Source organism: Benincasa hispida, chromosome 11 (assembly GCF_009727055.1).
Source record: "Benincasa hispida cultivar B227 chromosome 11, ASM972705v1, whole genome shotgun sequence".
Classification (NCBI taxonomy): Eukaryota; Viridiplantae; Streptophyta; class Magnoliopsida; order Cucurbitales; family Cucurbitaceae; genus Benincasa; species Benincasa hispida.
In genome coordinates this window covers 47,495,138-47,510,815 of record NC_052359.1, presented here as the reverse complement: position 1 = coordinate 47,510,815, position 15,678 = coordinate 47,495,138, and the positions used below count along the sequence as shown (strand labels likewise).

The 15,678-nt window shown below is 36.3% G+C and overlaps 2 protein-coding genes across 2 annotated transcripts; one reads left to right on the top strand and one right to left on the bottom strand.

Annotated features, from left to right (window-relative positions):
* The first annotated feature begins 6,745 nt into the window (after window positions 1-6,745).
* LOC120090957 (peptidyl-prolyl cis-trans isomerase CYP38, chloroplastic) lies at window positions 6,746-10,836 on the top strand. The gene is made up of 7 exons (XM_039048685.1): window positions 6,746-7,061; window positions 7,728-8,021; window positions 8,226-8,425; window positions 9,364-9,599; window positions 9,812-9,954; window positions 10,183-10,254; window positions 10,331-10,836. Exons 1-7 carry the CDS (start codon window positions 6,891-6,893, stop codon window positions 10,556-10,558), a joined length of 1,344 nt encoding a protein of 447 aa, XP_038904613.1. The 5' UTR covers window positions 6,746-6,890; the 3' UTR covers window positions 10,559-10,836.
* A 925-nt stretch (window positions 10,837-11,761) lies between these two features.
* LOC120090958 (serine/threonine-protein kinase STY13) lies at window positions 11,762-15,649 on the bottom strand. The gene is made up of 6 exons (XM_039048686.1): window positions 15,310-15,649; window positions 14,216-14,337; window positions 13,576-13,772; window positions 13,262-13,436; window positions 12,481-12,615; window positions 11,762-12,322 (listed from the first exon to the last, which is right to left on the bottom strand). The coding sequence occupies exons 1-6, from the start codon at window positions 15,611-15,613 to the stop codon at window positions 12,116-12,118; spliced, it is 1,140 nt and encodes a 379-aa protein (XP_038904614.1). The 5' UTR covers window positions 15,614-15,649; the 3' UTR covers window positions 11,762-12,115.
* Between the last annotated feature and the right edge of the window lie 29 nt (window positions 15,650-15,678).

Below are 15,678 nucleotides of genomic sequence, written 5' to 3'. Positions count from 1 at the left end.
AGTAAATATCATATATTAACAATACAAGTGTTCGTACATACTGTTTACAAACTACAAGACACGAGACTTTAGAGCATCAACCCCAACATTAAGTCTACTTGAACTAGAGGTGTCATGCTATGAATTTATGATAAACGGTGGGAGGTAATATAAAAGGAATGATGAATTTCAAATGCTCATTTTGGATAATTGCTCCGTGCAAATTGAGAGTTCTTGGTCTCTTCGGAAAGCCCTGAGAGTCTAGTTTCAGAGGTGGTACTGCCGGAAGAAGATCTCACCAGAATCAGGTCAGAAAAGAAAGAAAGAAACAAGAGGTTCAGTTCACGGGTGAATCCAGGCCGTCAATAAAGAATTGAGGCTCTAGGACGAACCACAAAGATTTTGAAACTGAAATTTTAAGGTAACTTCCTAAGACAACTCTAAAAACGTTTGTAGAAGTAAATGTCTTGAGATGAGCTTTACAATTTGAGTTATTAATGAAATAATTTGAATCTGAAATTCTATGAACAAGCAGGCAGCTACTTGGGTTAAGTAAGTTGGCAGCTCACAGTAGGTGCTCGAGTAGATTTAGGGTTAAGCACTCCTATGTGTTTAACCTGCTGCTTAGGCTGAGGAGGCTTGCGTTGAAGTCTTGGACACATAGAGGCCCTTGTGAATGACCATGTGCGGCTGAAGGAACACTTAGAGAAAATGTTGGTTGCATAGTGGGAATGCATTGGTGAGGTGTGTCACTCGCATAGCAAGAGCCAAAATCTCAAGGAAATTTCTAAGTACTTGACCTAACGGGGTATGCGTTTGAGTGAAGGTCTTCTAAAGGAAGGCTAAACGCAAGTTTAATTAAGAGTTAGTCTTAAAAGGGAGACCATTGCTAGTAGCTAAATATATGTTGTTGTGTCCACAGGATTAACACCATTGCTAGATGCATATCAACCTTTAAGGAGTACCAGGGTTACTCTCAACTAAGGATCAGTTTAACGTTTTATGATGAAAACAACTTTACATGTTTAATGCTTGGAAAGTTTATATTTCAGTACAAAGTTACTGTAAAGACTTATGTTTCAGTATGATCTCTTTATTAAGACTTATGCATGAGAACCTATTTTCTTTCTTAAGTCACTCACTAAGCTAGTAGCTCACTCCATTTTTCAAATGTTTTCTTTCCCTAGGTAGCGCTCAAATCCTCCGAAGATAGCTCTGTATTTGCTTTGCCACTTAAAGTCAAGAGTTCTAGTAACCTGTCAGCTAGGTGGAATATTTGTACACATGTTGTAGTTTTTTCATGTAAGGATTAAGTTTGGGAGTTGGGACTTATGAGAATTGTGTTGTAAACACTGTAAATGTTTTGTGTTTGATGGTTAATGTTTGTTTGAGCATAGTGGCAGTCGTTGTGTTTGAGATTGTATGTTGTTATCAGATTGTTTAAAAAGAGTTAGTATGCAGTAAGTGTCAACAAAAGGGTTGATAACTGCTGCAGTCATGTCTCTTTCTTTGCTAAGAGAATCGTCTGGGAGGGGGTGTGACATTGCACTTTCCCATCACCACCCCGTTTCTTCTTGTAGATCCATCCACAACCTATAGATTTAACCCCATCAGGTTGATCTACAAGATTCCATACTGAATTGAAATACATAGACTCCATTTTGAGATCCATGGCTTTGATCCATTTATCTCTGTCAACATCCTCTATTTCCTTCTTATAAGACAATGGATCCTCAACCTCACTATCAACTACCATAGCTAGGATTTTAGTTAAACCTATATAACGAATAGGTGGGTTCACAACCCTCCTACTACGTTGAGGTTCCCTCAACACTTGAGGTGGATTTGACCTACTAGATGAATCTACTTCAACAACTCTTATTGAGGTACCAGGCTCTTCAAAACCTCTTGTTGAAGATTCAATAGTTTTTTTGGAAAGCTCATTCAACACGATTTTGCTTCTAGGTCTATGCTCCCTTATGTGGTCCCCCTCAAGAAAAGTAGCATTTGTCGATACAAATACTCTATTTTCTTTAGGATCATAGAAATAACCACCTCTCGTTCCCTTGGAGTAGCCTACAAATAGACATAACCTTGAACGTGGTTCCAGTTTCTTAGGATTAGCCTCAAGCACATGTGTTGGGCAACCCCAGATTCTGAAATGACATAAACTAGCTTTACAATCATTCCATAACTCAAAGGGTATTTTAGCAACACTCTTAGAGGGAACGTAGTTTAGGATATAAGCTTCAGTCTCCACTGCATAACCCCAAAATGAGTCAAGTAAGGAAGCATAACTCATCATAGACTGAACCATGTCCAACAAGGTTCGATTTCTCCTTTATGATACACTATTCTGCTGAGATGTACCAGGTGCTGAGAGTTGGGATACTATTCCATAATCAAATAGTTTTGGAAAGTCAGATCCAAAAACTCTCCACCTCGATCAGATCGAAGTGTTTTAATCATTCTATTTAGTGCATTTTCAATTTCAGCCTTGAATTCTTTAAAATTTTCAAAAGACTCAGACTTATGTTGCATTAAATAAACGAACCCATACCTAGAATAATCATCAATGAAAGTGATGAAATATTCTTAACCTCCCCTAGCTCTTACATTCAATGAACCACAAAGGTCTGAATGCACTAGCTCTAGAGGTTTTTTGGCCCTAGGATCTTTTCCAGTAAAAGGTCTTTTTGTCATTTTACCTTCAAGACATGATTCACACACAGGTAAAGAATTTTCTTCTAACTCGCTTAGAAGTCCGTTCTTCACCAACCTTTCGATTCTATTGAGATTAACGTGTCCTAATCTTAGGTGCCAAAGTTAGGCATTTTCCTTAGGAGAAATTCTAAGTCGTTTATATGGAGGGCATTTGTTGCTAACGGCCTTAACACATACAAATTATTTTCCAGTTGAGCAGAACATATATCAACACCATTCTTAGTAATAAACACTTTATTATAAGAAAAATTCAGCTGATAATTACATTCCAAAAGACACTTTACAGACACTAAGTTCCTTTTGAAATCAGGAACAACAAACACTCATTCAAAATGAGAAATTTGTTCTGTAAAGTTAACCAGAGACCTCCCACTGCCACAGTTGAGACGATGTGCCCAGTTTCAACCCGCATCGTCATCTCACCAGCATCAAGTTTCCGCAGGAACTAATTCCCTGAAATGAAGAAAAAACATGGTTAGTGGCCCCAAAGTTAATAATCCAGGCAGAATCATCATTCTCCACTAAACAAGTCTCCAAAACAAGCAAATCACATTTACCTTGTTTAGCCTTCTTCTTCTCTACCAAATATTTGGGGCAGTTCCTCTTTCAATGTCCGTTCTGGTTGCAATGAAAACATTTTTCCTTGTCAACCCTCACTAATTGTCTACCCCTTGGAGCAGCAGCTTGTAGGATAGCAGGAGTCTTCCCCTTATCACCCTTCTTCTTCTTCCACTTTTTAGTGTCGGAAAAAGAAGGTGCAGGCTTAGTTCCAAAGGTCGAACCTCTGTGGAACTCTTTAGAAGATGAAGCAACATTTGCTTCACCCTTCTTTTCCTTGCTTTTCAATAAGGATTGTTGCAACTCGTTGAGTAGACTAGTAAGGTTATAGTCAATCCTATTCAAAACAGCATTGCTACGAAAATGTAAGAAGCTATCTGGTAAAGATTCCAGAATTATGCTAACTTGGCTGGCCTCATCAATGCTTGACCTATTCATCTCGGCTACGTTAAAGTGGATCGTCATATTGAAAACATGTTCCCGAATAGATGACTCCTCTTGTATACGTGAGTTGAAGATGTTCTTAAGAGTGTCATGCCTGAGTTGTGTGGACAGTTGTCCAAACATTCCCCGTAGGGACTCTATGATCTCACGTGCAATGACCATGAGCTCATGCTTCTTGGCCAAGACTTCGTTAAGGTTGGCCAAGATATATGCTCGAGCCTTCTCGTTCGTCCTTGTCTATAACTCATATGCTTCTCAAACATTTTGAGGACCAGAAGAAGTTGGTATGACAATCCTCCATCAGGATGAAACGGAGATCATCGATGATCAAAATTGTGTTTATTGTATTTTTCTAACTAGCGTAGTTTTTGCCAGTTAGTTTGTCCGCAGCAAGTAAACTTAGAGTCGCAGTAGCCATAAAAAAATTGTTGAAACAGAACAAACTTAATTGAGTTTACTTGCATTAAACCACTTTTAGAAAACCAATCATGTTTTAGCAAAATAGTCTAGTGTACCATAAGTTACATCTATTTTGCAATTATGCTTCAGTGAGGCAGGACAAAAGTCAATGTAGGGTGATCAAGTATCCCTTCAATGAAATGAGACATTCTCAACCATTAGACAAAACCAACTCCTTGTAACTAGATCTAATAGTCACCATTATTCGATCTAGAATTTGTTAACATCCCAATTCTGTGTAAGTGTAACCCCTCATTTTAGGTTCTAGAGTCCCGCCCTAATGAGCCAACCTTAGGGAAAAGCCGATTAGAACAAGAGACTAAACCAACTCTATCCATTTCTATAGATCAAATAAAGAGTTATGCAAAACTATCATCCTTTAGGGGGACACCCATGATGCCACGAGGTGATGCACGAAACTTTATCCAGCCTAATAAGAGAGACCGGGGGATATGTTGTCACACGTCCCACTCCCACTTACTATGAAAACTCTCTCCATTCACCTTGGTATTGACCTACCCAAATGCTACCCGTAGGGGGATACTCATGGTGCCTCGAGGCAAGGATAGATCTCACGATGTGAACTTTTAGGGAGAAACATGTAGAGGTTAAAATGAAGTATCATATACCTCATTTTTCTCCCACTGGGTGTTCTACCCAAGGTTCATTAACTTAGAAAATCTGGCTACTAATTTTATCTAAGTGATTTGTTTAATTTGCTAAAAATAATACTTACTTTTGATGATTAAACAACTTTGATTCAAGTCTTATTAAACTATTTAACAGACTTTCATCAAATTTACATGCATGTAACAAATCTATCTAATTCACCTTTTCAGGTAGGTTCCCAGGTAAGGGTGTGGTGTTTCTATCGACTTAAGTACTTCAGCCTAGATAGAACCCACCTTAGACAAAAGGTCCCTTATAGATAGATTTAATACAAATTTAATCTTTTATAGAAATCAATTTAATCCTATTAAATCGATTTAAAAGATTAAACTTAGGTTTCTAATCTTATTAGAAACGTGATCTTAGGTCTATCTCGATCAAATTTTAAAACACTTTTAAAAAATTATTAAAGCCTCAGGTTTGCATACAACTCTTTATTATCGATTTTAATTCTAATTTCATTTATTATAACACTTATAAGAAATGAAACAATTAAAACCAACCAACATTGCAAGCTAGACATACATAAGTTATTTATAACAATTATAAATTAACCTAAGGTGGTGTCATGCTTCATGCAATGTTCATTCATTACTAATATATAACTTTTATATAACTAAGTAATGAACTAAGCTATAGCATACACTCCATACAAGCATTCAACCTTATATTATAACATTTATAATATAAATGATGCATGGATATGCTATAATGTATGCACACATATATTATAACTCTTATACTATATGATGCATTAGCATGCTTTATGTAATTTAAATCATGCATACTAATATATTATAACGCTTATAATATAAAATGATGCATGAAAATAAATGCATAACCTATGATGGGTTTTAAAACTATATGATATACATTATAACATATAATAAAAACATACATCACATGTATATGTAACTAAAATTGATGGACCGAGATAAATAATCTCAAAAAACCGGAAATAAATGGCTAAACTATTACAAAATTTGAGTCCACCGATTCGGAACAAGTGAATTGGGTCTTGAACCACTCCACCAAGAACCCTTGCAACTTGATTGTGTAGCAAACTCCTGATCGTCGAGTATAAATGATCGTGTATGTGTGATCACGTAGTTTTTGACTATGCGATGAGCATGAAAGTCTACGCGATCGTGCAGCGTGCATCAAGTATCGCATACCATGCGATCGTGTAGCTACTGACTATGCAATGAGCATGATAGTCTACACGATCGTGTAGTGAGCGTCGAGTATCGTATACTATGTGATCGTGTAGCTACTGACTATGCGATGAACATGATAGTCTACACGATCGTTTAGCACGCAAGCTTTGCATCAAGTATCATATAACGCGCGATCGTTTACCCATCGAGGGCCTATGCGATCATGCAGCCAACGCAACACAATCGTGTAGCAAACTCTACATGATTGCATAGCATTAGCTATGCGATCATTTAACAAATGCTACACCTACCAAGTTTTTAAGGAGATGTCATACTTCCAAATTGAATTTCAAATGTGAATTTAAGAACCAATAAAGGTTAAACCACCAAAGCTAACTTGGGAGTGGAGACCACTAATATGATTACAATTATAACCAATAAAATACGCTAAACCATGCGTATAAACATATTAAAAGTTGTATAGGGAATCAAAATAAACATAACTCAGTCAACATAAAATTTTGTACTCCTTAACTTCATCTACCATCTCACATATGATATAAAAAAATAAAAATAAAGAAATAATAAAAAGGTCTACTTTGCGAATTACTATAGTTGTGCTCTTTTTACATTTAAAACCTCAAAGTTGGAAGAATTAAAATCAAATCTTTAAACTTACCGAATATTTAAGAGAAATTGAGTACTTGTGCTGAATCTTATCCATATGAAGAGAGCGAAGAGAAGACCCCACTCAATTTGTGAACGATATACCAAACACGATCAAAAATCTTATCTCCATCTTCTTCTTCCCCTATCCTTTCTCTATCCCTTCCATTTCATACTCTCCTTCATGTTATTTGGGTGTTGGAATTTCGATTCTCACTGTTTAAGCTAACTCTAATGGCGGCCATTGTCTCCTGCAAGTTCTGTTCCTCTCTTACTACCTCCAACTCCTCAATACCCACCTCCCAATTTCGCTCCTCCAAGCTCTGGAATGGCGCTTGGTCCAACCCATTTGGCCCCAGATGCTCCTCATACAATCGAATCAAATGTGGGCTTCAGAATGTGAAGGTAAGATTTGGAACTTCAATTGCAATGTTGAAATTTTTAATGGCATCAAATTTTGCTCGTTCCAATGTTGAAGCCTGTGGAGCCCTATGTGATTATGACATGGAAAGCTTACATTCGTATTGATGTTTTTGCCTGATAGGGATTTGTGTTTTTATGATATTTTGTTACAAAATTGAAGAAGTTCTTTGGGAAGAATTCAGCTTCAAGTCATATGAATTTGGTTGAATTATGAATTTAGTTGCTCAACTTTGATGATTGTGTATTTTAGTCTCCAAACTTTTGAAAATTTCAAGTACATTCTCAAACTTTAAATTTTGATTCTATAAAGCCCTTGCTCCTGACTAGTTGGATGAAATAAAGTGGTAATGGTCAAGGCATGGAGGTACCACTTTATTTTATCTGACTGGTCTACTTCTCAATCGATTTAGTCCTCATACGGTGCCAAATTAGCCTGCATTTTTCTGAAAAGCAGGTCACATCATCGTTTAGTGAACGGCCATAATGATGAGAACTACACTCTGCATAGGATTACATAATTTAAACATTTTAAAGTTTAGAAACTAAATAGACACCTATAATCATTAAGTTCGATGACTAAATTTGGAATTTTGCTTGTGAATTAAGAAACGACAAATGGGTTGAATGAGTTTATGTTTTGTTTATCAGAAAGCCAGGCCATTTTGCTTGAAGGAGTTTGCAATTTCCTCAGCTTTGGCGTTTAGTTTAATCACAGGGGTTTCTACTTTAGGCTCATCTGCAGATGCATATGCAGTTGCTGGTCCAGTGATTCCGGAGCTGTCAGTATTGATATCCGGTCCACCAATAAAGGATCCTGGAGCTTTGTTGAGATATGCTTTGCCTATTGATAATAAAGCCATTAGGGAAGTTCAAAAACCACTAGAAGACATTTCTGAAAGTCTTAAAATTTCTGGAGTCAAGGCACTTGATTCTGTGGAGAGGGTAAGTTATATGATTTTGATTTTCTCCTCCCAACTCTCTTCTAGTAGTTTTTTTTAAAAAAATATTTTTTTTTTTTTATGAAGGAACTTTAAGGTGATAAGTAGTTTTCTTTAGTTCATTGGACCATGATTTTGTTTCTGGTTTTCGGTCTTACAAACAAAAATGTTATCATTTAGCTTAGATATGTTCTTTCTTGCTCTACAGAATGTGAGGCAGGCATCTCGGACGCTCAAGCAGGGGAAGAATTTGATTATATCTGGGTTGGCAGAATCAAAGAAGGAACGCGGAGTCGAAGTTCTCGGTAAACTGGAAGTTGGATTAGATGAGCTCCAAAAGATTGTGGAAGACAGAGATAGAGATGCAGTAGCACCAAAACAAAAGGAGCTTCTTAATTATGTTGGCAGGTGAGTGTTATGGTGATTAGGACATGGAAAATATATGATCGCATCTTATCATTTTTCTAGAGAACATATGAAATGAATGACCAATTTTGATTGAAAGAAAACAATACCGGATTACATGAAGTAGGATATTGTGTTTTTTTGTTTTTTTATAATGGGAGGTTCGGAAATATGTTGGACACTGCAACGCAGTCCGAGGTTGTATTGGTGTCATGAACGAATGTTGCACAAAACTGATCGCTGAAACTAGTGTAAACTTATAGATTTGACTTAAATGAAAGGAAAAATAGTGAGTTTAACCTTCAAAGTAGCTAATGTTTTCTTCATATAATCAACTGTTACTCTTCAACTTAATTTTGTAGCTCCACGCTACATGAGAAATTATTGCATTTGACCTAAGAAAAAAAAAAAAGGAATGCCAATTTGGAGTCCAATCTAAATCCGAGGCTTAAAAGATTACAAAAAAGCCCGTCCAACTAGTTAGGTTAAAGAAATGAGGGAGAGATGTGTTAGTAAACCTTTTGAGAACTATTTCTTGTTTCTCAACAATATCCATCTCTGGTTATCCATCTCAACTCTTTCTCTTTGAGTTTAATGACATGTGGGGTTAGGAGCATTCAGACCTTTTACCTCTTGGTCGAGGATATATGCCTAAACCAATTAAGTTATGCTCAAGTTGGCAGGTTCCATCTCATTTCGGAGTGTTTTTTGAGAAAGTCTCTTGGTCCCTTCTGTATCTCCATCTCCTCTAGAAAAATCCATATGTATGTTTATCCTATCCTTTTTCTGAAGTCTAACAATTGAGAGAAACACACCAGTTTTATGTGTGGAAATTAGGTTAGAAGGACTAATGAAAGATAGTCGTCGTTAAATTATGATCTCATACATACCCTTGTCATTGACTGCAGCTGAGATCTTCCTGGGGCATTCGGTTTCTGCAGTGTTGAAGAGGATATGGTTGATGGCTTTCCATACGAAGTGCCCGAGGAATACAAAAATATGCCCCTACTGAAAGGGAGAGCAGCTGTAGATATGAAGGTCAAAGTGAAGGACAATCCAAACATAGATGAGTGTGTTTTCCATATAGTCTTAGATGGCTATAACGCTCCAGTAAGTGCTGGGAATTTCGTTGACTTGGTCGAAAGGCACTTCTACGATGGCATGGAAATCCAAAGAGGTATATATGAATGCTAATTTTGCTTGAATATGATTATTCTGATGAGATTTCTTTGTTGTAATACTCGATGAGTTTCTACAAAAATTGATTCTATATTCTACTGAACATGTTCAACTCGGCAGAGTTTTGATTGTTGCAGCTGCCATCTTAATATCTTGATATCATAAAATGTCTCTCTCAACAAGGTTAAGATTATTTTCTCGTTCTTGCAGCGGATGGCTTTGTCGTTCAGACTGGTGATCCAGAAGGTCCTGCAGAGGGTTTCATCGATCCTAGTACCGAGAAAACCCGGACCATACCATTAGAAATCATGGTTGAAGGGGAGAAAGCACCCTTCTATGGAGAAACTTTGGAAGTGAGGCCTCTTTTTCTATCAACAAACTTGCACACTGACTAATATATTCATGCATGTGAACAATTAGCCTATATTTATTAGGTATCGACTATCGCCAAATATCTTTCACACAATTTGCACTGAAACCCATACTCGGTCTGCACAAGGCCCAAACGATAACTTCATTGTAGTGAAGTTTGATTCTGTACTCCAGTTTTACATATCAGTTCTATCATGTGTTCCACACAGGAGCTTGGTCTGTACAAGGCTCAAACAAAACTCCCCTTCAATGCATTTGGAACAATGGCCATGGCTAGAGAGGTAATAATGCTCTCTTTCTCTCACACTTGCTCCTTGACATGGGCTGCCAATTTCATGTTCATTACTTTTCATGCAGGAATTTGATAACAATTCAGCATCTAGTCAGGTGTTTTGGCTGCTGAAGGAAAGTGAACTTACTCCTAGTAATGCTAATATATTAGATGGTCGATATGCCGTGTTCGGTTACATCACTGAAAATGAGGACATTTTGGCTGATCTCAAGGTCGGTGACGTTATAGAGTCGATGCAAGTAGTCTCTGGCCTGGATAACTTGGTGAATCCAAGCTATAAGATTGCTGGTTGAGGAAGTTTTCTAAATCTAGTAATAGCAATATTGAATTGCCTTGTGAATCAATTCATTGATGAGGAATTAAGCCTTATGTGGTTCTTAGTCTGTCTTCATTTCTTCTCTCTTCTTTCTTTTTTGAGTTTATGGATTATTTGATGTTTAACCCATTTAAGTGTTTTCATTGTCTTAAGGCCCACAATCTTAGCTTTTTAAGTTACTTTTTATCCCAAAATCAGTCCATTTCATTTATGTATCAATCTTGCTTCTCTTTGTGCAAGTGGCTTTAACTTTTCCATGACTGTTTTTTTCTACATTATGTGAAATTCTATAATTTTATCATTTTATTTAAATAACATTTAGTTATTGGTCTTTCAAGTTTGTATTTATGTTGATTAGATGACAATATTAAATTCACCTTCACTGTTCATCTTAAATTTTTGGGTTGATCGATGATTTAAAATAGTATCAAAATAGGCTTTAATAGTGTCTAATAAGTCTTTAAATTTCATAAATTGTCCATTAGGTTCCTAAACTTTCAATTTATGTTTAAAAGTCTTTAAACTTTGAAAGTGTGTAATAGGTCTCAATTTTTAATTTTGTGATTTTAATTTTGTGTTGAATCAGTCAGTAAACAAATTTGACATTTTTTTAAATTAATGAATCCGTTGGACTTAAGATTGAATTTTGTACCTAATAAAATCTAAAGTTAGGTATGTGAATTCTTAAATAGGCTAAAGACCAATCAAAAGAAAAATTAAAGTTCAAGGACCTACATTCAAAATTTATGAACCAATTAAAATAAACTCCTTTTTAAGTTACATCCAAAAAGTTGTAACTCCATGATTGGGATTAGATCATTGTTAACTAGTCTATAATATTGTAATTAGATATGTTTTTCTTAAACAGTAGATATGGTTGATTTAACCCAAACATGTTAGGTATGCAAAATTATTGTTATGAAATTTAATTTTAAAAATTAGCAAATTTGTTTTGATTATTTTGGTCAATTTTTGTCCATTCAATCAATTTGATTGAGATATATCAACCAACCAATTGAACTTTTTAATTCATTTTGATAGCCATTTAGATGATTTTGTCAAATTTCAAAGAGATAATATCATCATATTTGATTTGATATAAGACCATGAATGAAATTGTGAGTTTTCCTTTTGTAGGCATTAAATAACTATGCAAATGTTAAACAAAAGAGAGTATGAATTGATTCCAAGACTTCCCCTTTGAAGGAAAGCCACAGCATTGCCCAAATATTATTCATGAAGCTTTGTAAATGTTCAATCCAAGTTAACAGAAGAACATTAAAGCTACAAAGAAATTTACTCAAAGAGAGGGAAGGGATTGCTACAAAGAAAGAAAGAAAAGCTTTACAAAATCCACACTACAAACACAGATATTGCTTAGCTCCTCTTAAGCCTATATAACCTTCACTCTACTTATTCCCTTGACTCTCAAGTTCCAATTCCTTTTCATTTGGACAAATTACAATTTGAATATCTTCGATATTGCATTGTCGCTGCTGCCATCATTTTTGCTCAATGAAGAAGCAAAACACGTTCAAGGCCCCCGATACCTGCGGAAGCAAATACAGCCTTGCGACTGATCGAGGGGGATCATACCTCCACCCTTCGATGTGTCAATTGCTTCCAACATGGTTACAACCTCATCCATCTCTGGACGTTTGTCAGGGTTAGCATCCCAGCATCGCTTCATTACATTTGCAAGCGAGCTCGGGCAACATCGAGGAATCTCTGGCCTCAGATTCTGCAGTTAGAGAAATTGAGCTTTAATCTTTTGCTTGTATTAAAGTTAGGTGCATTGTCTATTCAAGAATTAGATATTATTGGTATGACTATGAACTGGACAAAGTTCATTCACAATATCAGATCACTAAAGAAATGTGATGTATCCCTTCAACCTACCTGTCGGACAACAGCTGATGTCACTTCTGAGAAGCTAAGGTCGGGATAGGGCATATCGCAGCAGTATATTTCCCATAAACAGATGCCAAAGCTGTAGACATCACATTTCCTATTATATGGATTGCCATTGAGAACCTATCAAGTTTGAAGTCATCCCGAAGTCAGATCTGAAGTCTCACAGAAGCAAAAGGCTGATGGCTTAATAATAGCCAAGTAAGTAAACAAACTGAACCGCAGCCATAATGAAGGAAGACTAAAGTTTTACCAACCATGCCAAAATTGAAAATCAATCAATGCTCATATTTAATTCCTTGTTATCTTCCAGTAGGTTTTTCATCTAACTTTCAAGAAACAGGAAAATATTGAAATAATAGGAGCTTGTATGAGGTGTAATGAGTTTCAGGGCTATGGCCATTGCCCGGTGAATTTCATGCACATCAGAAGGTGACTTAACCATCTCAAATCTTACAATGGTGAGTGTCTTGATTTTTACATTGAAATCAAACTTCAGCACCTACTGTAAGAAGTAAGCAGTCATCGCAGAACTGGTTGCTGCTAGTTAAAGTTAGTCTTTAATTTTCACCAATAGCATATATTTTAGAGTATGAATAAGATATGATAACCCCATCATAAGCCTTGCTTATAAATCTCCCAAGATTTAAGACATTGAGTACGGGAGGCTGAGGAGAGCAACAAAATTCAATAAAGCTAATACATGCAAGGGAAGAAGAAAAATTGGAGTTCATTGCATGACTTAATTCAAGGCTATTCAAGCATATACCTCTGGAGCCATATATCCAAGTGTTCCAGTCTCGCCAGTCATATCATTGGGATTTGAGGCTTCAACACGAGCAACACCAAAGTCTGCAATTTTTACCGTTCTCGTTTTGTCCAGAAGCATATTTTCTGTTTTGACATCTCTATGAACAATCTTCTGTGAATGAAGATAGCTCAACCTACAAATTGTAGCTCCCCTTGAGTTTAAAAGTACCAGTCTAATGTACAAAAAGATTGCAAATTTCCAAGAAGTTCTAGAATTCAGAATTCTGTGGGGAAATGGAAAAAAAATACTAGAGATTCAGTGTTTGAATTAACCCTCTTGCAAGGTCTAATGCTAGCTGGACGACTACTTTGAAAGCCAGCTTTTTCCTCCTGTTCTTTATGAGGTAGGATTTCAGAGCACCTCCAGGACAATACTCAACAACAACACAACAAATATTGCTGGGCATACCAATTTGGCCATTTTCTGTTTGTATGTGTAGATCTGAGGAGCCTATTGTTGCTCCTATAAACTGCAGAAGTTAATGGAAAACCATAAGTACAAAAAAACACCAATACAATGCTATATTTGAATATGATACATGGAAAACCATAAAACTACAAAACAAAAAAAAAAAAAAAAAACAGGGCCCTCAATATGATACATTTGAATGTCAAACACCAATAGTATAATTGCTTCATATCAGCAATTAAGCCGGTAGCTTATCTCATTGCAAATTTTAGGCACCTTGCTTAAGAACTTAATGCTAGATATATGCTCTCTCATACACATTAATATTAAGTTTACAAGGGAAGCATTCATAATTACGAGCTTCTTAAGCTAGATTAGTATATTCATTAGTAACCAAAAAAAAAAAAATAGGTAATGTAAACTTCAAGCATATAAAATTATAAATAAACTTTGGAGTAGGTCATGTTGAAAGACGAGTCAGGAAAGCACACCATAAAATTTTACCTTTGTAACGTTGGGATGGTCAAGCTTGTGCCAAACAGCAACTTCTTGTGTAAAAGCCGCTCTAAGCGATGCGATTTCTGCCTCTGACCTATGACCCTCTTCTCCCCAGTCAAGAAGTTTAACTGGGGAAAATTAATTAACATTTAATCTCTTAGAGAAAGGTAGTCAAATAGACTTTAATGCATTTTAAACAAATACACCAGAAGTTCATTAAGCACAAGGCAAAATGTCCCAGTAAAAACAAAGCTTAAACTATTTATTTTGGCAACTAATAGATTTAGATGACTAGCCAGTGTGTAACAAAAAGAAAAATCCCCATTTTTAGTTAACTTGATTCCTTTTGGTTTCTTCAATTTTCAATTTCATGTACAACTGTGTCTTTAAAAGGGGTGCATATCAACAATTAATGGAGACACACAAAAGTTCCAAAAAAAGAACAGTGCGACAGTTAATGCAAGTAACTGTCTGCTCAAGCCAATCTCGTGAATCACGGTTTTGTTGAGGATAATATCTACAAAGTGGCCATAGCTCTAAAAAAGGAAAAAGAAAAATGAAAGAATCAAAGAAAGAAAGAAAGAAAGCTAAAACAGAACTCTGCTACTTCTATTCAATTCCAAACAATATCATTTTCCATCTACTCTCTCTCTCTCTCTCTAGTTGGGCAAAAAAATTAATGTAGCAGAAAAGAGTTTATTCTCATTTAGTCATAATCTCAAACAGGTTTAAGGCAAATCTTTTCTCAGAAGTCATCAAATTATCAGCTATTAAAGTACAACTCAGTAAAAACTCAAAACCCCATTTCATTTATGAACAAACTTCCACAGAAATTGAAAAAAAAAAAAATACTAATGAGCTTATCTAATGTTCCGCCATTAAGAAGGAACACCCAAATTCAAAATCTGGGTGTTCCACAGAATTAAGAACCCTCCATGATCAATGCAATAACAAAAAACCCAAAGAAAACAGAACCGATTGAGTGTTCTTTAACCATGCACTAATAATAAACAGACTTTCTCAGAATTAACAACTAGCCATTTGGAGAAATGGGGGCATTCCATTACTTCAACAACAAATTAGAGGGAAAAAGCTCGTACCAGCAACATCTTGACCATCATAAATCCCACGATGAACAGTTCCAAAAGTGCCACGAGCTATGACGGATTTGATGATGAGTTTAGAAGGGTCAATCTCCCACTCCTGTCTAGTGATTCCCGGTCTCCCTCCGCCGACGCCTCCTCCACCGCCGCCGACGCCGACGTCTTCCTCATCTTCCCTCTTCTTGTTCTTCTCCATAGTCCATGCTTTGCTCAAATGTCTCTGTAACTGCTCGTCTAAGCTCTTCAGATCTATCTGATCTGCTCTCACATACCCACCTCCACTTTCAGTCTTTCCTTTCATATTTTCTCACCAATTTCGACAAAATCAATGACAGAATTCAAAGACAGAGAGGCTATGGTTCCTGT